We start from the raw sequence: 22,583 nt of genomic DNA, 5'->3' as shown, positions 1-22,583 counted from the left end.
TGATTCATATTAGCATTCGTAGTTATTACGCAAATTATTATAATATGCAAAAGATTATTAAAAATTATTCTTCTTTATGAGTATGTGCAATTCTTAAAAACGCGCCAAGCAGTGGGTGATTATTAAAAATTATTTCTTATACGAAGAATTTTAGGGTAAAGTGCAGAATCGCCCACTTATTTGTTTGGCACTTTTTACAAGAGTAAGAAAAATTGGATTTTTGTCAATTTTCTTTGACTTTTTAAGTGAAAAATAGGTTGATGTGTACATGGATAAAGTCATGGGGGGTGCACAATGTCATTTTTGTGCAATTCTGGGATGTTTTTTTTAAGTGAAAATAGGCCAATGTGTACATGGATACCGAGTATGTGCAATTCTTAAAAACGCGCCAAGCAGTGGGTGATTCTACACTTTCCCCGAATCTTAAACCAAACACTTTTATAAAAATTATTATCCAAAAAAGGAGTACAGTATTCTTCGTAATAAATAAAATCATTACGGGCTAATAAATTGTTTTTTACATAACGGCTAATAAGCTTCAGTCTTCTTTTACAACAAAATGTCAAACTGAATGAACCTTCTTGCATGTAGACCCGTCAGCCGGTTGATGAATTAATTAAAATTTTTTTATACATTAAAAATTTGTAACGAAATTTTTCAAAATATTTCAATTGTACAATCAATATATATATACATATTAATCAATATATATACAGTCATAATTATAACATAAACCCAATACAAACATCACATACAACTCATTTCAGTTTTCAGTCAACTAATGGAAATTCCAACTGGATATGACCAGAATCTAAATAATTACCTCTTACATACTTAAGACGACTCTTAACCTCATGGATGTAGTTTTAGAATGCAGCATATATATAAAAGTACTATACGCCTGCGAAATAATGTGTGTTTTTCAACATAACTAAAAAAACAAACAAATAATTTGTTATTATTGACAATTCGTTGTAATGCCAAACTGTTAAGTGAAACTGCGGGATAAGCTCTAACTCCTAAACTTTAAATCAAGTTAATTATTTTATGTACTTGTTTTCTAATCTACTTTTAATGTATCTAATTAGATTTAATATTCTATTCAATAACTAACTGCCTGCTTTTTATTTCCAATTTTATTCAGCGCCAGAAAATTTACTTTTAAATCCGAATTTTGTATTTTTACATTTAATTATACTAATTTCTCAATTCTTGAAGCTCTCTAACAATGGATTTAATTTCTTGATATATCTGAAGACAATTTTATTATGCATTTCTAAGCAATTATTTCGAAGGTTTCAATGTGTCTGACATATTTCAGTTTTGAAGATTCTGTCTTCACATTTGGCCACGTCATTGTCGAATCATATGGTATGGGTTCGAGAAGTGATTTTCTGTATCGGGTACGTAAATAGTTAACAAAGCTGTTTTGCATTTAAAATGAAACTATTCAGATGAGGCTAGTGTTTACCGTGATTGGAATATAAATAATGTGTAAATTTAATTAAAGAGATAAACATTGTTATCATGACATATGATATTTCAGTTTATTTTGAAATTTTAAATAATAGTTAAAATCAGCCTCATATTGTCATTTTTTATCATTATGATTTGTCTGAAGTTATTACAGTTGCATATGTTTCGGTAGATGCTTTATGTTAATTTGCCATGTTATAAATATCGCTTGTACTCAGAAACCGGCATAAAAAAAACATTTATAAACACAGAAATTTTAAACTTAATGAAACATGCATAAATTGAAAACTGCGATAAATCTGACAGCATAATAATCATTATACTTTTTTCGGAAGAGAAGTCATCCATTCTTGCTGTTGTTAAGTGACATTAAAATTTGCCAAGTAACTTTGTACACAGTATTAATAGAAAGTGTTCATTTTGTTAAAGATTTTAGGAAAAAAGTATGAAGCAGTTTTAAAGCAATAACATTTGTACACTTTTACAAGACATATTTTCGTAGTTTTCATGTAATGTCATTTCATAAATCAATATTAAAATTTTATATTAATATAGTCAAAACATCATCTCTGAGTTAAAAGAATGACATACAAAATTCAAATTAATAGTATTGATAGTATTACAAAAAAAAAAAAAAAAAAAGGGAAACAAGACCCAGATTATTTTTGGGCGATAAACCATCTCCCCCCTCTAGTCATTAGTATAGTAGGAAAAATAATAACTTGGTTTGATTCTGAATATCAAAATATTGCTAAGCTGTTCTGTCAAAATATCCCAAAATTTTGCATGACATTTTTATAGTTTCATTCTCCTTTCCCATTAATCAACAACATGATCTAAGATCTTGGGCAAACCCAGAATTTATAGTGATGCTCAGAAAAGAATTGGAGGGATAGCTTGGGTAGAAAAATCTGTAGCCATAGGTACAATCTTCTTTCAGGGAACCCATTGCATGTTGTTGTTAGAAAAAGGTATTATTATGTGGAATTAGGATAATTTTAGGATCCTTTTAAAAATCTGAATCTTAGCTGTTTTGAGGCTTTATTTATAGGGGGAAAGAGGTCCGTTATAGAAAAGTAGAAGGTTCCTGGAACATATTACTTCCTAAAAGGAAGAAACTTGCAGAGGGCACACTTAATTAGACTGCAGTCAGTTATAAATTCTAATAGATCATCTTCAGTATTGCATTGCTACCAACTCTACTGGCTTTATCCAAAGAATGTTTTTTTTTTTTACCACGTCTTTTGTTAGATAACCAAATTTCCCAATTTTTAATTTTTAGCGTTGCAGTGTTTTTCAGCAATAAAATTAATTGTGCAAACAAATTTCATACAGTTTAAGCTTTATTGTTGAAGTTAAATTATTCAAATTCCATTCCCCAACCCCTGGCGATTTTCAACATAATTTTTCTTATGAAATTTTATTTGATCTGAATTGTCTTAATCTATTGTTGACATTTATAGAATTTTATATGAATCTTCAACCAAATGTTTAAACAGTGAATATTTGTATATTTAGTTTTGTTTTAATCAACATGTGGAATCATTAGGCTCATCTTGGAATGGAAAGCAAGAAAAATATATCATACCTTTACTGGAATTCAAACTTTCACACCTCCACTTAGTAGTCAAATGTGCCTCTAACTACAAAAGTACAGGGGTCTTTAGACCTACTCACCAGATTCTGGTGCTGATGAATTATCATCCACCACATTTTAGTTTACGCCACTGTAGAGCAATTTTTTTTTTTATTTTTTAGAGGCAAGAGATATTATTTAGGGGCAAAGCCCTCTCTGGTATTTGAACTTCGGATCTCCTCATTGCTCATGGGATGTGCTTCCAATTACATCATGAAGGCTTAGGGTTAAGGAGTGAGAAAGTGTCTTTGGTAGTTACATATTATTATCCTGTCAACTGTAAAAGCTGGCTAACATTGAAACATGAAAATTGGCAGAGATCCCACCAAAGCTGTATCAGCTTTCTCCTATTTTGATAGGCATTCTGATTTCACTGGAAGTAATGTTTAGATCGCTTTGAGTACAAACTTTCCACAGGTAATTGTTCCAATCTATTACTGTTTTATTGACCATATTTATCTGACTATATCATGGCTATAATTATACACATTTTTTTTTTTTTTTTTTAATACTGTAATTTTAGAGGTAATCTACTTCTTCCAGTCCTTGTCTTTTGCAAAGGCCTTGACAAGAATGTTGATTTGATGCATTTCTGCATTGTCCAGACTCAAGCCTTCGTGGTTACCAACTTGTGCATATGCATTTCTTCTAGCTTCGCATTTAAAATGTAACAATTTTCCATTCATTCTCATAGTTTACATTTGTTATTGAAATTTTTTATGAACAATGGGGTTATAGTGTTTTTCAATCTGGTCATATGCATGTCTTCTGTGCATATGCATGTCAACCCTAAGCCTTCATGATGTAATTGGAAGCACATCCCATGAGCAATGAGGAGATCCGAAGTTCAAATACCAGAGAGGACTTTGCCCCTAAATAACATCTCTTGCCTCTAAAAAATTAAAAAAAAAAACAAAAAAATGCTCTACAGTGGCATAAACTAAAATGTGGTGGATGATAATTCATCAGCACCAGGATCTGGTGAGTAGGTCTAAAGACCCCTCTACTTTTGATTTTAAAGTATTATGTTTTTTCAATCACGCTTGTAGTTCATGTATTTTGCGCTAATAAAAATGTTTACACTTAATATAAATGATAAGATATTTTATCAAAAGAAAGAATTTGTGAAAACAGGCATACTATGCAATTATATGGTGGGGAAAAAAATCATTTGACGTTGCAATATCAGCAGCATGTCATGCTTAGAAAGTAGAATACTTGTAGAAATCAATAAAATGACGGTACAAAAAGCACAAAAGTAGGACTCGCTGTTATTTGGAATCCTACCTAGCAGAGTTCATGTTCAAGCACCAAGTCAACCATGATAATGAATTTGAGGCATTATTAACCCACGAGCACACGCGGTGGGTATGTCATACCCATGTGCATTTTTCTTTTTGTATATTTCTCGCCCATTATTTCATCAAAGGCCGAAACTTGGTGTAGCTGAGTTCAAGGTCACATACTTAAATGGGGGAAATTCCTAAGGTGGCAAGTGCAACGGTTTTTTAGGAACAGCATTGCTCGGGCATGTCATACCCGTGCGTGTACTCGAGTTTCTCAGTGAGTCACTTCGCACTTCTCGTTTTCAAGCTTTTAGTATAGGTTTTTCTTGAAGTGTAAGCATGGCACCGTATATTCCTTATGATGAAGAGATGGAAAGATTGAGAAATCTCCTTGAAACAGTTTCTTCTGATGAGGATTCATTTAGTGAAGAAGAGGAAGATGTTGATGACGAAGAATATAATAGTAATCATGATTCATCCATAGAGAGTAGTGATTCAGGTACAGAAACAGAAAATGAAACTCTAGAATGTAGCAATGAGTTTTTATGTTGTAAAAAATGGAACAAAAATAAATTCCGGACTAATGTTAGAATTGGCGCCAAAAATATTATAACTAAACTCCCTGGAAATACAAAGTATTCTAAAGACTTCTCAACACCTTTAGATTTCTTGTCATTGCTTATCGATGAAGATGTGTTAAAACATGTAGTTGACAATACAAATATTTATATTGATTCAATACGAGAAAATTTTACTCGTAAACAGGATGAGTACTTTTCTCAAAGCCTTAGGGATGCAGCTAATAGAAAATGTTCAAAATGAACGACGGCGAGCATATGTAGTTCTTGATTCTGGACAAACACTGACCACCGATGAACATGTTAACAATGAACTGTACCCCCAAAAACCGAAAATGACTTACAAGAGGTGTACAGAGTGCTCCAAGAAAAAAGATAGAAAGACTACATTCATTTGTGAAAATTGTAGCAAAAGTATATGTATAGAACATATGACCTCATTTTGTAAACAATGTTCAAGAAGTGAGTAAATAATTTTTCCTCTCCTTATTGTTTCCTATTTTGTCTAAAATGAAGTATTAACTTGGTTTTACATTTAATTTCTTTTAAAAAACGATTAATTTTTTTTTGACAAATTTTTAATTACAATTTTTTTATTCGGGTATAACATACCCGGCGCGTGTTCTCGTGTTCGTCGGATCGGTGCGTGTGCTCGCGGGTTAATAGCAGTTGCTGAACTTTGGTCACCAGAAAGAGTTTATAAAAAATGAATTTTCTATATGTATGATATTTTTGCAATAAATTGCTAACTAAATTGTGTACTATAATAGATTAAATACTTTAAAATTATGATTTCATTTAAAAATAATAAGCATAATAAGTATTTTACAATAAAAAGCTGTTATATTATGACCATTATGAAAAACCAGTTAGATTATTTTTGTTTCTTGCACATGCACAAATTGGTAACCATTTATTTCTCACTAGAGTTTGGAACGAGCTTAGGCTCGAGCTTGATACTCGATAATTTTTAGTCATTTTCGAGTACTTGATACTCGAATCAAGCCCATCAGGCTTTCGTGCTCTAATGTTTTTTGTTCTGCATTTTATTTTTAACCCTTTGCGCTCAAGGCCCTTTTCTGTGCACACCGTCCATTCTGAAGGTTCAGTCTCTTCTGTACAATCACTTTGCATTCTAGTTTCACTATCGATTATTCGGATTTTTCGTCTTCTTGCTCCTCTAACATCGTCACTATCTTTATCACTTCCGTCTTCGTTCTCATGGGCAAGCTGTCTATGTAGTGATGTACCGTAATTTCCGGAAGAAACGCCGCAGCGTTTACATGCTTAAAACTTAAATTTTCAGTGGGTGCGGCGTTTAGGTGCACTAAAAATAAAATATTTCCTATGATGGTCATTGTACATAGTTTGGATGGCCTTGTCATTGTGCATAGACTGTTGTTGTTCCCACACAGAAGACCACTCAGTTGCTTTTTGCAAGCGTTATTTTGTTTACATTCTTTCCCTTGAATGGACCTACATGCTTTATTCACCCTAAACGAGATCTCAGAACAATAACATTCTTTCCCTTTCAAATCAACATTCTCATCAGTTCAAATAGTCTCTCTCCTCTGCCATTCGATGAATCTTCCAGGACCCATCCTCTGCCCACCCCTGCCTTTTCTGCAATTTTTTTCAAAGGCGGACACGACTCCACCTGCCTCGCAATAACGAATTCTGACGTATTTCCCCTTCAGCATGAATGGATTTTTCTTGGCATTCTGCCAGATACAGATCCCATCAGTTTGGGTACAAGTACTTGTTGGATAGTTTTTAAGTAAGAAGGGAGCGGAAAATTTTTGAAAATGTCCCTAAACGGCACAGAAGCTATATTGCTGGTTTTAAGCTTAATGTAATTTCACGTGCTGAACAAATTGGAAATCGAGCAGCAGCTCGAGAGTTTGAAGTGGACGACAGATGTATTCGATGTTGGAGAACTGAAAAAGAACTTCTTAAAAATATGCCACAACAGAAACGATCCAAAAGAAGTGGTACTGTAAGGTGGCCAAATCTAGAGGACGACCTTGCAAAGTGGATAAAGGAGCAACAAGGAAAGGGAATGGCAATTTCGACTGTAAAAATTCGCTTGCAAGCAAAATTTATAGCAAAACGAATGAACATAAATGATTTCAAAGGAGCTGTAGCAGATTTATGAAAAGATTTATTTATGAAAAGAATATTTCTGTGCGTACTAGAACAACAGTTGGGCAACAATTACCAATGGACAATCTTCCGGAAATTACGGTAATTTTGTTCGTTATTGCCGAAAAATTAAACTCATCTTCGCTGGAAGTAACTTCTTCGTCGTGTTCCATACTTATTGAGCTCAATAACTTTGAAAGAAATACTGCAATCGGCAAAAGGTTGAGTTCGAACTGATGTCGAAGACAGAGTCCTAACCGCGGTCGCAAGTATTTTTGAAATAAGACATTTAATCGCATAAGCATTGCAAAGACAACCTTTATTTGAGATAAGACATCCTTATAGCTATTCAGACACATTGTAATATGATCTACAAAAGGCCAAGTAGATCTCTCAAGCGATATTCCTTAGGTCAAACACAAATAAACACATCGATTCGAATGGTGCCTCTCAGGCACCGCTCGAGTTATCGCATCACATGCAGTGGTGCCTGAGAGGCACCGCTCGAGTGCAAAGGGTTAATTTATTTGTCAACATATTTCTTAAGAATCCTAGAAGACATTTTATTGGTGTCATAAAACTGCTCCTTTTTAAGTGCATAAAAACTAAAACTTTTGTAATAGTATTACGGATAAGTAAAGTTAAACAATAAAAGGATTATAAATATATATAGTAAAATAATGCTTTTACAAGTACTTTTACTGAGCAGTGTTGAAACTTGTTTTGGTAAAGAGATGAATTTGTTGCTGCCTACAGTACATGCAGTACAATACATAGAAATGCAAGGATTTTTAATCTTTACCGATAGAAATAATAAACTTTTAATTTTAAGTAGTAGTATGTAATATTAAATAATGATTTTCTTAGTATCAGTAAAAAAACAAAATTACAAATTGACAAATTGTTGAACATTGAAAATGCCGTGTTTCGCAAAACAAACATTTATTACAAAGCAATACGTAGAGACAGAAGCAGAAATACAGAGATGGAGCAAATCATGTTGTAACAAATCATAAACAAATAGAATGGGAATAAGTTTCGGATATTTCGAACCTCACAGAAAGCTAATGCATCGGACATGACAGAAAGTTATACTTCCTTTTAACCAATAAGAATGCGATTACTAATATCTCAACACAAATTTAGTCGAAATTTTAGCAATATTTTGGTAAAAAAAGGTTAATTTTGGAGTTACAGCCATGAATACACGCATATTCTAGAATAGTATTTTCTATTTTTTTCTAGAATAGTAATCATGGCGGAAAACAAAAGATCAACCATTTGGAGTCATTTCACCAAGGCAGACTAAAATTATGCATTCTGCAATGAATGCAATAAAAAAATTTCTATTTTAAATGGAAATACGTCAACAATGCATCATCATCTAAGCAGCGTTCATAACATTGACGTTGACAAAACAGAGGCAAAAATGACAGCTAAAAAACAAAAACTTTGGATAATTTCGTAAAACATCAGTTGAAGAGATTGTTTCAAAAATGACTGCAGTAGATGGTTTATCAATTCGTAAAATCACTCAGTCAGAGTTTATTCGATAATCATTGGCCTTAAGGGGTATGAAGCTTCCAGGCAACGAAAAATCTGTAATGGCTCTTGTTCACAACCATATGGAAACTGTGAAACAAAAAATCAAAAATGATATTAAAAAAGATATTGCCGAATCAAAGAAATTCTCAATTATCAGGGATGAATGGACCAGCAATGGTAACCGGAGATTCCTGAATATAAATATGCATACTGCCTACCAAAAAAGCATCAATCTTGGATTGGTAAGAATTTTTGGAAGTTACGATGCCAAAAAAAAAAAAAAAAAAAATGCAAGAACTCATAGAAGAGCACCTTGAATCTTTTGGTCTATCATTTAAGAATGATATTGTATCTACTACTGGAGATGGAGCAAGTGTTATGATAAAGTTTGAAAAAGAATCACCTGCTTTTTATCAAACATGTCTTATGCATGCCTCACATTTGGCTGTTACAAAACTTTTTATAAAGAAAAATCAGGGACAAAAGAAAATATAGATGAAAGTTCAGGAGAGACTGATGATGTTGATAATGGTTTGAACATTAATGAATCTAAATTACAGAATGAATCGTTCAAGGAAAACATAAATATTGTGAGACGAATTGTAATTTTTTTCAAAAATTCTGTTGTGCGTTCAGATTTGTTCAAGTCTAAATATAGAGAAAAATTACAGATAGAGCAACAACCCTCACTTGATTGTAAAACCAGATGGAATTCAATGCTGAAAATGCTTGAAACATTTGTAAAATTGTATGATGTTACAAAGGATGTGTTCATTGAACTTGGATCTGAACGTTAAGAAATTTAAACCTGGAATTAATAAAATCGATAGTCTTGGCATTAAAACCAATTGAAGTGGCACTTAACGCTATGGGTGAAAAACAAGCCACTTTACGAACAGCATATATTTCTATCAACTTTATGCAAGAGAAGTTAACTGAACAAGAATCTGAAATAAGTAGTTCTCTTTCTGAAAATATTGGTTTTTACATCAATAGCAGGATCAACAAAAACATCATAGATTTGATGAATTCACTAAACAACTTAAATAAAATGCCATCAAAAGCTTCTATAGAACTAGCAGCTGCTTTGATGAAGCGTTTATTTCCGTCACTAGATTCATCACCAAATTCATCAAATGAAAATTCAAGCAGTGAAGCAGAAACAACTATCAAAGTTGGTGCTTCTCTTGAAGAACAACTTAGAGCACTATTAGAAGCTCCAACCAGCAAACTACCGGAAGATAACCACTTTAAAAAATTAAGTCAAGAATTTACTTTGTCAAAAAGTAATGGTGAATTGACTGTAAATTTAAAGCGGTTACTTGAAGTTATTTACAGTAGGAAACCAACGTCGATTGATTCCGAGAGGGCATTTTCCGTGGCCAACAATTTTTGCACCAAAATTAGGTCAAAGCTATCAGATAAATCACTACATGCACTAGTGTTTTTAAAATATTTTTTCATTAATATAAATGTATAAGTACAGAAAAAGTTTATTTTAAATTTCTAAAAAATATTATTTTAATTATAAGTCCATTATAAGTTTTGATAATGTAAGTATGTCAACTTCAAATGCTCGAACGTCCAAAAAAGCACTCGAGCTCGAGCTTAACTGAGCTTCAAATCATCGAGTTTTATTACCAAACCCTATTTCTCACCAATGTAGAAATGCACCAGTCAACATACTCACCAAGCCTGTTGCAGAATACAAGTACCCTTCTGGCTATTCTCTACGAGGCAGTTCCCAAATTTTAATCATTTCTTTCAAAATACAAGGAAAATTTCAACAATAATAGTTAATTTATATTCTTTCTCATAAAAACAAAATATAGTTTATTAAGGTCATACATCAAATAAAAGCATACATGTTATAAGTGTGCTGTTACATCGCATGGGTTCTTAATTGGCGCTAAATCATGCTGCTTGGTGACAGTTTTACGGTTGATGGGGTAATTCTTAAGTACTGTATCTTATAAATGTATGGTCATTGCTAAGTTCATCCACACAGTAATATACACATTAATTGTTAATTTTATTTTTATCGTGTTTAAAAGTGATTTGGTAAATTGAAGCTTTCTTTCTCTACTTAGAATTTTCTCAGTATAAAAATATAAGAAAATCACGAAATAAAGTTTGCTAAAGAACAAAAAATTTATAATATATAATTAATATATTTTATGTCATAATCATAATATAAATAGTTGAATAAACTGAATCGTGCATTATAAAGTGAATTTAAATCAGTTTTGAGTTCTTTTAAAATAGTGTTGCCATGCAATGTGAAAACCTCCCAGAAATTCAAGGTTTTTGACAGGAAGACTTCCCAGTTTTTCATATTTCAAGTGTTGGCAGCTATGACATTGAATCATTATTTTAAATAAAATTTTTAGATGCTGCTGACTTTAAAATTACAACACTGACATGTTTATCTTCTGAAGAGAGATCCGTGATTGAAAGTTCAATGTTTACAGACTGAAGATTCAGTTCAGATATTGTTTTACTAGACCAGGACTTCTCAGCCTTTTTTGCCCTTTGTACCTCTTTTCACAATGGCTAGAAGTTCATTTCCTTCCCTCCTTTCAAAATTTGAAAAATATGTATACATTTATTTAGATTAAATAACGTTTTTAACATGTTTTGTTAATTTAACAGCAAAAAGTATAAAAGATGTTGATAAATGCAACAGCTTAAGTAAAAATATTTTTAAGTGAATTTCTTTCTTATGTAGAATTCAGCATTTGAGGATGCTAATTTTTGAATTGTATGTTGCATTTTGAAAGCATTTGGAATTTGTAGCAAGATGCATTTAAGCTTCTAATTGTATGTAACAGTAATCATTTTCAAATATTTACAAAAATTTAGTAATCATTAATCATTGTATATAAATTTTTTAACTTCTAAATACAGTTGTCTTTTAATATGAGACATCTAAAATACATTTTATAGTCATCTGCAGTAAAAATATGAGATACAGAGTTTAAAGAATGTAAGAAATAGATTTTGAGAAAATAGATGAAAATAATTGTTTGCAGAATACAACTGTAACTGCACAGAAAACAGAAAAATTTTTAATTTAACAAACATTTTTTATTCATAAAAAACAAATTTAAAGTTAATTAAATTTTAAATGAAATTAACTTTACTATATTCTCCAGAAAGTAGAAAAGATGTGCTAGTATAGATACAGAAATAGTCATGAAAGATAGGGTATAGATACAGATATAATATCTATATCTTTAGCGAAAATCATTTGTTAGATTTTTCTTTTTGTATTTAGACTAGAGTAAGATAGTGTTGTAATGCTAAATAGGAATCTGAAGACTCGGATTTCTTACAACCGGCTTGTTCAATAATTATAAGGTTATGTTATGAAATGTATCACTTTTTTTTTTTGTTTGTTTTTTTTTTGTTTTTGGAGGATATGTATTCATAATCACTTGGAGTAGAACGTTTAACTATAACATACTTTTAGGAATTTTAAAGTCATGTGTAACAGATAATATAATTTTATGAATATAATTATATGTTATTTTTATGCTTATTTTATGTTTGTTAATTTTTTTTCTTTTTATTTTAAATTTTAAATACAGGTTAAGCTATAACAGTACCCTAGTTATAATCAAATGGATGGGCTTTTAAGTTCTAATGGCTGCCTTCCAGTTCAGTGTTCAGCAAGTCAGTTTTACCTCAGAAGATTTCTCCTTAGATGCATCTTCTGTTGACTCTTTGAGTAGCGTAGTTGATCCTAATGTGGATTTTATCACTGGAAATGAAAACACATTGGAGGAAAAAGAGATTAAAAGTGAATTAATTTTCTATATAAATTTCCTTTTCATGTTCATATAGTCTTCCTTGAATTATTGACATATTTCTTTTTTTGAGAAGTATGTTAATAACTTAATATCCATCTATACACACGTGCCAGTATTTAAATATATCATTTGAAGAAACTGATTTAAAGAGATTTTCTTTTATTATTATTTGTACATTTTATTATGTTTTGTGATTTTTTCTTACCAAAAGAATCAAATATCATCATTTCAAAGTTACATCATTAATATTTTATTTTTTGCAGAAATTGTTTTCTAAGTCATGTAATTTTCTAAGCTATCACATAATTGTTTAATTTGCTAATGACTTCAAGACTTATGAAAAGGGCATTATGTGTTCTTATAAAAGCATAGTTAAGCATTTAAATAAATATAATTATTATACTTCAAAATAGTTTTACTAAATGATATAAAGATAGAATTTTGAAATACATTTCTTATTTTATGCATTTAATTATTATTTGTAGTTGTTTTACAGCAGGTTTCAAATGGATACATCTTTTAAAATAACTTGGTTAGCTTTAGACATTCCCTCTAGAGTTTAAATAACATTTGGGAAAAATTTCTAAAATGCATCCTTTTTTTTATATGTATAATTAACTAAATTTAGGGGGGGAGTTCCCCCCAGATTTTGTTACTTAACATATTACCATCTTAATAAAAGTTGCCAAATTTTTAGAAAGTGCCAAACTCTGACAATTGCTCATAACAATTCTTTAGTCAAACAATGTCACCATTTTCATGTGCATTCTTTTTGTTTTCCAATGGTTTTTATGGATAAATTGTTATATTTTTCACTTATATTAAAATATGCTCTTTTGGACTTTGCTAACACTGGAAGAAAATGCAGTAACATTTCTGTGGGAGTGACAGTTTTTTTGTTGCTAAATCGCTTAAACATACAGTGAAGAAATGGTAGATAACTTGTGAGCAATAGTAACATTTCTGTGGGAGTAACAGTTTTTTGTTGCTAAATCGCTTAAGCATACAATGAAGAGATAGTAGATATCTTGTAAGCAGTAAGTGGTTGGGTGCAGTGCAGAGTTTGTGCAAATCTCTGATGTTCTTTTAAGCGAAAACAGATCTTGGTATACCTTGAAAGAAGAAAATGGAAAAAAAGTCACGAAAAATGTGGTTTATTTATTTAAGGCAATATGTAATCCTTATTTAATAATTAAAATTTGTATTTTAAATTACTAAAGTAGGTCTTCTTTTGACATGTTGATAATGTTTTTTGTCGATGTGTGGACTTATGGTAAATACTGATAGCTTGGAAATCTTCTTTTTATTATTATTATTATTATTATTGCAAACTTGCACTCAATAAGTAACTTTTCATCTGTAAAAAATTTTGGAAATTTTGTTGCATGATGATAGTCTATATACCTGACTCTAATTTACTCCAGTTTTTTTTTTTTTTTTTTTTTTTTTTTTTTTTTTTTTTTTTATCTAAATATTTACCATAGCATGGAGATTTTATATTTCTGGATTTCGTAACTGGTATATTTCCTGAACAGGAGAATGTATTGTAGATTGATAGTTATAAATTGAATTTAGGTAGCTCAAAAGCTTTTAATGCAAAAAATGGGCTAGAAGACTTCCATTCATTTTGGACATACATGATGCAAAATGAAGTGTTCATTTTGTGGATTTATTCCATTAGGTCAGACATTCTTAGAGTGTGAATGATTATAAGGGTTTGTAAAATGTCATGCATGGGAAAAATGATATGTAAGATGGAAATAGAGATAGATTCATGAAAACTTGGCCTGTGTTTTATTCTAATAGAAGCTGCAGGACTAATTTTATTGTAGAATTTTTTATTGGAATGAAATAAGTGATGGGAGATGCAATTAAGATTAATAACTTTCTAGATGATTCCTTGTTGCTATATCTGGTTGAATATTTTAGCCATATCCAGGCAAAGTATTTCAGCATAAAATTTATTGTTAAATTCTTTGGAAATGAGGGCTATGGTTTGCATAAAAGCCATATTTGTGTAAATTCATTTGTACAAAGATAGGATTTAATATTTATTCAGATGCTGCATTAAAAGAAATGAAATTATTTCCTCAGCTCGACAAGAGAACTAAGCTGGCTGATGAGATAACTTGTGATACTAGAAAAAATTTGTATAGATTTTATTTATTTATTTATTTAAATTTTTTTTTTTTTTTACAGACAAACCCCAGTACAAATTCTCAGGCAGGAGTAAGTTATATATTTCACCATTCATAGAACCGGTCCTGCATTTTGTCTAATGTAAATTCTCATCCCAAATTTCATTGAACACATTACACAGACACATTATTTGGAAATCGAAAGACTTTTTTTTTTTTTTTTTTTTTTTTTTTTTTTTTGTTTTTTGTGGGGGGGGGTAAGGGTAAGGGAACATAGATTTAATGAAATTTAGAATTATTGAAGTGAATGAATAAACTAGGCATTTTTTCTGCCTTTGAATTTCTTAAGATTGACTGTGAGATAAAGAAAAATTCATTGTCGAAAGAAATTAGTTAGTTTGCTAATATTAAAACTGTCTCCATTTGAAGTTTAAGATATTCACCAGCGATTTTAGAAATTTAAAATTATAGCCATAATTGCTGTTGGATTCCACACAGTCCAAGTTCCACTGGTACAGTTACACGAAGTGGTAAAATTTTTAGAATTTAGAGAAGCACCAAGCTGCAAGATTAAGAGATGGCAATATTTGACCTAAAACATTTAGAATTTATGGTGCGATTGGTCAGCAGAGTTTATGACTGCTAAGTGTCCATCATGTGACATAATGCTTACTATCCCTGATTCCACATAACATAAGTTTCAGGTTTATCATACTATAAAATATCATGATCTCTATACAAGATAATATGAGAAAATCTCTGAGACTTTTTAATCGAAGCATTTAAATTGGCTAAGGGAGTGAAAGCTGCTGAATTTTCATTGTCATTTCTAATTAAGAGGAGCAGGAACAGTTGCCAAATTGATGGTCTGTATATGGTCTGATATAAACTTATGACCTAGAGATGACCTATTTTTGATATAAACTGATTACCTAGTATGCAATGCATATTGGTATAAAATATAAAATTTGACCCCTTCCTCCCACACAAGACTTAAATGGATGTACATTTAATATGAAATTCAATCTTTCTTAAAGACTATTATTTCAGTATTAATTTTTTTGTGATCAAGCAGGAAATACAATGAGTTATTTTATACTGGATATATTAAGCAGTTTCAAAAATAAATTGTATGTGTAATCAAAAAGTAAGCATTTTTAATGCTGAGATAAATGGTGTAATGTTTAATTACTATACTTTACTCCTTTTAAATTTCCTGTACTTAAAATATATTCATGCATTGAACTCTGATCCTGTACTATCACTAAAATAGGTTCATAAGAAATTATAATAATTTCTTGTCTGGAAAAAGAACTGAGCAGCTCATGTTAGATACAAAATTGAAGATAACCTTTATTTGACAGTTTTTAATTCTGGATATATAAAAAGGCCTTTTAAAAATTATCTGGTTTAAACTGTACTATTTAATTTATTTTGCTTATTGCTTGCATACAAATGTAATTCTTTCCGCTGTTAGTATTTGATATGTTTTGACTGCAGCTCTGTAACCATATTATGGATTAGAGTTGTAACTAAATTAACTTCTATATGTCTTTAATGAAGTTTATCTAGTTTATCTTTGATATATATATTTTAACTTACTTTTTAGCTGAATGGAAATCTTCAAAAGTTACTTTCTCTGATAAAATCAAGATAATGGAGAATAAAAATCAGACGTCTTCAGTATCTGATGCTGAACATGTTGCTGATAAACAGCATTCAAGTGAATCTATTACACCCAGTTATCCGACAATACCTCTGGCTGTAAGTCTGGTTCATTGTGTATATGTAATCTTAAAAATATATTTCTAGAATTCATATATTTAATGTATAAGATATTTGTAAGCATTTAAGTAACATTTATTTTGCATTAACTGCTTTAGATGTTAAGGTATTAATCTAATACCAGTTTTAAAATTGTAATAATTTTTATTAATATGTTGACTGGTGCATCACCTGTATTTGAGTGATGGCAAAAACTCTAACCGAGCCACATCATTCGTATTCGGGCAATGTTTATTTGAGTACTTGCGAGGTAAGTTAGTATGTACAGTCAAAAGTCGTTAATCCGGACTCGTCGGGACTTCGGCGATTCCGGATTATCGATTTTTCCGGATTATAGATCATCAGTTTAAATCTGGTAAGATGGCAGGCAGAAATTATAAAATTAAAAATATGAAACGAAATAAAGAACAATTATGATCTAAAGGGTATCAAAATTTACAAAAAAAAAAAAGCTTAATATGTATTTGTTTACTTCATTAAACATTTCTTTCAATGTAAGTTGTTTAAGTTGCTTCGTTTTTCATGTGATAATACATTCTCTTTAATTCTATAAACAGACATAATTTCTTGTTCAGTTACAAAGTTCCGCTGTTCAAGTCCTATAATTGCTGTGTCTTCCGACTAATTTGTCAATTGAAATTTTTTCGTTTTCAATAACCTCTGTCACTTTCTTTGCTATCCGAAGCGAATTATAATGAGGAGGAGTTTGATTTAAATCATATCAAAGACGGAGTACATCAGCCAAGTAAAATAAAAACATCTGCCCTGAAGATAAGGATAGTGCTGACAGATCAACTTCCAATTCATTGCCCGGTTAAAGATAAACAAAGGATATGCCTTTATCCATTTTTTGCAGCAATTCCACTTTTTGTTTAATGAACTTCGAAATATACTTTCGCTTTGTAGATCTTTTACATATTAATAAATATATATCAGAAATTCTATTTGACATAATTGAAAGTTCAGGCTTACTTTTATAAAAATTGCTGTAACAGTCTGCAAAAAATAATAAGCCGGATCCAATTCGAAGATTAAGGAACAACGCAATCTGCAACATTAACTGAAATAGATAATTAGATAATTTTAGCTTAGCTTAAACTGTCCGTTATATATTAAACGCGCACAAGCATATTCGCAGCCGTAAAGGTCTTATGTGCATGCGCAGAAGGTTTGTAACTTTGAGGTCCGGATTATAGATCATTCCGGATTATGGGTGTCCGAATTAATGACTTTTGACTGTATTTGAAAAAATAACATTGTTGAATGATGAAAGAAAAGAAAATTGTTGCCGACAACTTAAATTCATTTCATTCATAAAACTGAATTGTACTTTCTTCAATATTAACTTACCTTTTTTCTCTACAACCAGTTCTTTTAAAATATGATCGATAGTACCTATTCCACATTCCATATCAGAATCTGATGACGTAATTCTATTTATATTTCTCTTTCTGAAAAGTCTCAGATAGTCCTCATCACTACTATTTGAATTTTTGTGAATCTTGTAACAGGCTATATGATTCACTAAAAAATAACTGTTCTATTTTACATTTTGACAATCCAAAAAATTAGTACTACAGTTTTACACAAAAAAGCTTTAACTGCTCATCACTACAGCAAATATTTCCAAAGGGAGAAATAATTTTTGGATCTTGCATGCTTTCTAGCTACTTCATTCTTTAGGAAAGATTTTTCAATGGAATGCATGTTTCCAAACATTTTGTTCTAGGTATTATAAACTCCTGTGGTCAGAAACAAATGGCACATGGTATAGCAGCACTCATGGCCTGTTGGAGAATTTCATAGAAACTTGTGTGTTAGGCAAAAAGTTAAACTAATTTTTTATTTATTTATTTATTTTTAGTCTTGCATATTATTATTTTGAATTATGTTATTATGTTGAAGTTCAAAGAAGGAAGTGTTATTTAATTAATTTTAAGTGTTATTTAATTAAAGTGTAATTTAAGTGTTATTTAATTAAAGTCACAAAATCGTATTTATCCGTTTAATATTAAATTTTTAGTGTCATATTCAAGTATTTTGTATTATATTAAATTTCCTCTTGAGAAATTTTTCCTTTCTAAAATCTAATATCTTTCATTATCAGTGTATGTGTATTGCTTTAAAATGTTATAGTCAAGTGTTTTCTGTTGCAGTAAATTTCCTTTTAAAATTTTCTATCTGAAATCATCAGTGTACTTTGCAAGTTTGCATCAGCATAATTGGTGAAACTGAGAGAATTTAATAATACAATTGGTAGCATAATTTCTGAAACTGAGAGAGATTTATATTTCATTAAATAACAGGAAAACTACATTTGAAATGAAGGAGTTTGTTAGTGTTTGAGCATTATTTTTTTCACTTTCCAACCATGCATGTAATTTTTCTTATTTGAACTAATATTATATCTTATTAATGTTATATTTCTTCATCTCACAGATAGGGTTTTCATGGATATTTTCAAAATCCCTCTTTTCTTTAATCTTCCCTTTCTCAAAATTTTACTGTCGGGTCTTATTTATTTCATTTTTTCTCCCTACTAATTAAAAGTAACATTTCATTCTCAAAGTGCATTTTGTTTTCCAAATACAGGTTTAAAATCTTTTTTTTTTTTTTTTTTTGTAATTTTTGTATGGTCATTTGGATAGACAATTAAGGTGAAGTTATAAAATGTTTTATATGTTTAACTTGTTTTCCTTCATATTTCTTTCTTTATATATATATGCTTGTCACTAAACATAGAATTGAAATAACATAATTTTGTTATTAACAACAAATTCTTAAACACAGACAATAATTTTGGCTTATTAAGAAAAGAAGAATGTTGTAGGCATAAAAAATGGCATTACTTTCCGATAAATCTTCTCTTTTAACTACATCTTTACCTATTGATATAAACACATAGTAAATCTTATTCTGTTAACATCTTTGATTCTTCAGTTTATTATTTTTATCATGAGTATCTGTAATTTAACAAAGAATGAAACTTTCAGCTTTCTACAAAATTACAATATATTGTTCAGAAGGTAACTACTGTTTTGATTCTGTGTTATATGGGAAAACTAGGTCATATCTAGCAAAATTTTTTACAACCAGCTGTTATAGTTGTTACCTTTGCAGCAATGCTGGGATCTAACCCAAAGTCACCTTTATACCTACCTAGCTTCTGATTTTGTATAACTCAAAAGTACCAAACAGTCTACCAGTTATAAAGTGAAAGAGGTCATTGGCTCGGATAATTTATGAAGATTGGTTCTTGGCAATTGACTAGCCTTTTGCATGAGTTTTTATTAATTTATCTGTGTGTATTGTGAATAAAGTTAATTTTCATAAGAAAAAGTATCACTAAGACATTTTCTTGTCGAGCAGATAATTATTTTGTTCTTTGTTATGGTAAATAGCCTAGTCTTGTGTAAAACTATTAATCTACTCTCTTGTGTACTGAATTTGAACCATGTGTATTACTTCAGTACTTTATATAGATGGCAGAAATATATTTTCTATAAGAAATTAAGAAGTATGCTGTTATTATTTTATATTTATATATAACATTTATTTTGTTTTAAATTGCACTTTGTTTTATTGGCAGTGCAATTGAATTTATGATTATTATTTTTTCTGTAAAATTTATTAGGTTGCTCATTACATAAATCAGAATAATCCAGAATTTTACCAAGAAGCTGAAAAGTATTTGAATCATGAGACCAGTAATAAATCTGCTTTTGATAATGTATATGCTGTTCAAGAAAATAACCTTCCTTCCTCTCCACTTCACTCATTGTCCATTGCAACAGAAGCTTTAGCTTTACAACAGAGTGTTATTGGTAATATTTTTACAATAATTTATATGTAATATGTTCCTTGACTCTATTTTATTGAAATGTTTACCACTTTACTTTCTGATTATCCATATGACCACTGAAAAAATATCACCAAAAAACTTATATGGCAGTTCATGATATCACTAAAAAATATTTTTGTACAAACTCAAGTATGCATGTAACACATGTCAATTTTGGCCAGTGTGTAATGCCAAAGTTGTACAGTGTTGAGTTTGTGGAATTCCCTGACCTCCCCCCCCCCTTTTTTTAGCAAAAACAGATTGCTGTGTATATTGGAAGGGGGAAAAAAAAAAAAAAGATGAAGAAGGATTTCCATCACGCATGGTGATACCATGTGGGGTTTATGATATCTGGCTGCCTTGAGTCATTCTTTGCCCCACCTGACTAGTTGACATCTGTACAACAGCCTGTTGTAATACGTGTGCTGTAATACCTGCTATTAGATAATGTGTGTCTATACAATCCACATATCACTACAGATTTTCGATGCTGCATAGCAACCCTCCCATGGTCATCCCTATTACCTGACTTCTCCATTATTGAACATTCATGGGTCACATTTCATTGTTCTGTATTTATTAGCATTTAAAGAGTTCTTTGTCATATTTGTCTGTCCTAAATATGTATATATTATCTCTTCGACCATGAAGTTGACTACCATCAAACCACGAAAGTGGCAGAGATCCCTCCAGTGGTTCCCATGGAATCTGAAGAAACTGTTTCCTCTTTATCTAAAACCAGTGTCACATCTACAAGCTGCATCCAACAACATATTGAAAGAGACATTTCCCAGAATTTTTTTGTGAGGGTTTGTTGACTTTTCGCGAAAACCAGTTCTTTGGAGAAATTATATGAGAGACTGGACGTAAAATAAAACATTTTCAATTCAATTTCCAAAAGTCTTGTGCAGCTAGGTTGGGTACGACTTTTAACAAACTGTTTCAACTAAGAACCATTCAATGGTAGATGATGGACAAACTCGTTTCTCAGAAACATTTCTTCTACCCTCGCTCGTCGTTAGATCTTATAACTCCATAATAAATAATTGGTATTCGCCTCACTTTGTAAAAAGGCTTATATCAATTTCTAGTATTTTTAGCCTCTGATTTTACTGAAAACTCTGTTGGGAATATGATTACAGATTTCCCATGGTTACTTGTTTCAATCTGTTTTGTCGGCTATATTTAGCTTTCGATATCATGTAATTAATGGATACATTTTTTTATGATGATAAGATCCCGTAACTTTGAAAATACTATATTGCTGTGCTGTATCATGCAGATCCCAAATTTTAATCTTTTTTTAGTCCAAGGGGCTTTGTCTTTGAAGGACTATTGTTTTAGTTTTGCGATTTTGCATCGAATCACTATAAACGGCGTATCAATTTTCAAATTGTTGCCACCAAATGTTAGAGTCCTGCATTATATTTGAAGAAATTAAATAATGCAGAATCTGCACAAATGTGCGTATGTTTCTCTCACTGTGATAAAACAACGGTACCTAGAGCCAGTGGCGTAGCTAGGGTTTCCAGAATCTGGGGACAACTAAACAATTTACGCCCCTTTCTGTGTGCCAAAAATGAAAAACTTTTCGTAACATCAATTTGGTGCCCTATGGATGCTGCACCCGGGGACAGATGTCATCCCTTGCCCCACCATAGCTACGCAACTGCCTAGAGCCATCCAATTTTGAATCACGTAATCCTGCTGCGAATATGGGCATCTGAAAGCCCAAATTTTTAAGTTAGGAATTTGTTTTATTATCAATTTCATATTTTGTAAAACTTAAACGAATTTTTGATTAACAAATTCAACGATTTAAAAACGAGCAATGGCAACACTATATGGGGGGGGGGGACCTTTTTATCTCCAGAACTGTGTATCCAAAATTCTAAAGCTGTTGAACTGAATTTTATGGTTCAAGGGCAAAGAACATGATATATAATAAATAAAGGTAACACACAAAATGTTAAAAAAACACCCCTTCGGATGTAATTTAAAATCTGAAAACTTTCAGATTTTTTTTTCCCTCAAAATACAAAAACAAGTACAGCAACAAGAGTTAATTAATATTCTTGTTCACTAAAACTAAACATGGCTTCTCAAGAATCAATGAGAGCTACATCAAACAAAAACGCAGATGTTATGGGTGTTTTGTTTTGCCATACTTATCTATAATTGGCTGTAAATCATGCTACTTGCCAACAGTTTACAGATTATAGGCTAACACGCAAGTACCCTGTTCTGAACCACTCTTGCTGTATTAAAAGTTATTGGGGTTCTCCTATCATTCTCATGTTTTCTTCTTTCTTTCATATCTCTGACTTTTTCTAAATGTGTGAAT

The 22,583-nt window shown here is 30.9% G+C and overlaps 2 protein-coding genes across 2 annotated transcripts in view; one reads left to right on the top strand and one right to left on the bottom strand.

Annotated features, from left to right (window-relative positions):
* Positions 1–985, bottom strand: part of LOC118191638 (uncharacterized) — a 53,254-nt gene extending 52,269 nt beyond the window's left edge. Inside the window, exon 1 of the mRNA XM_035362466.2 lies at positions 824–985. The gene's annotated coding sequence lies outside the window, so the exon portion shown is untranslated. The remainder of the gene's footprint in view (positions 1–823) is intronic.
* Positions 986–1,306: 321 nt separating this feature from the next.
* The window catches only part of LOC118191637 (uncharacterized), a 48,858-nt gene continuing 27,581 nt past the window's right edge, over positions 1,307–22,583 (top strand). Inside the window, exons 1-4 of the mRNA XM_035362464.2 lie at positions 1,307–1,403; positions 12,254–12,465; positions 16,223–16,377; positions 20,033–20,222. Coding sequence (XP_035218355.1) covers positions 12,309–12,465; positions 16,223–16,377; positions 20,033–20,222 — 502 coding nt within the window. The 5' untranslated portion in view covers positions 1,307–1,403; positions 12,254–12,308. The remainder of the gene's footprint in view (positions 1,404–12,253; positions 12,466–16,222; positions 16,378–20,032; positions 20,223–22,583) is intronic.

The sequence above is a fragment of the Stegodyphus dumicola genome, chromosome 8 (assembly GCF_044657685.1).
Source record: "Stegodyphus dumicola isolate Sdum_Otavi_A_Nest chromosome 8, ASM4465768v1".
Taxonomy (NCBI): domain Eukaryota; kingdom Metazoa; phylum Arthropoda; class Arachnida; order Araneae; family Eresidae; genus Stegodyphus; species Stegodyphus dumicola.
This window is presented reverse-complemented; position numbering and strand designations above follow the sequence as displayed.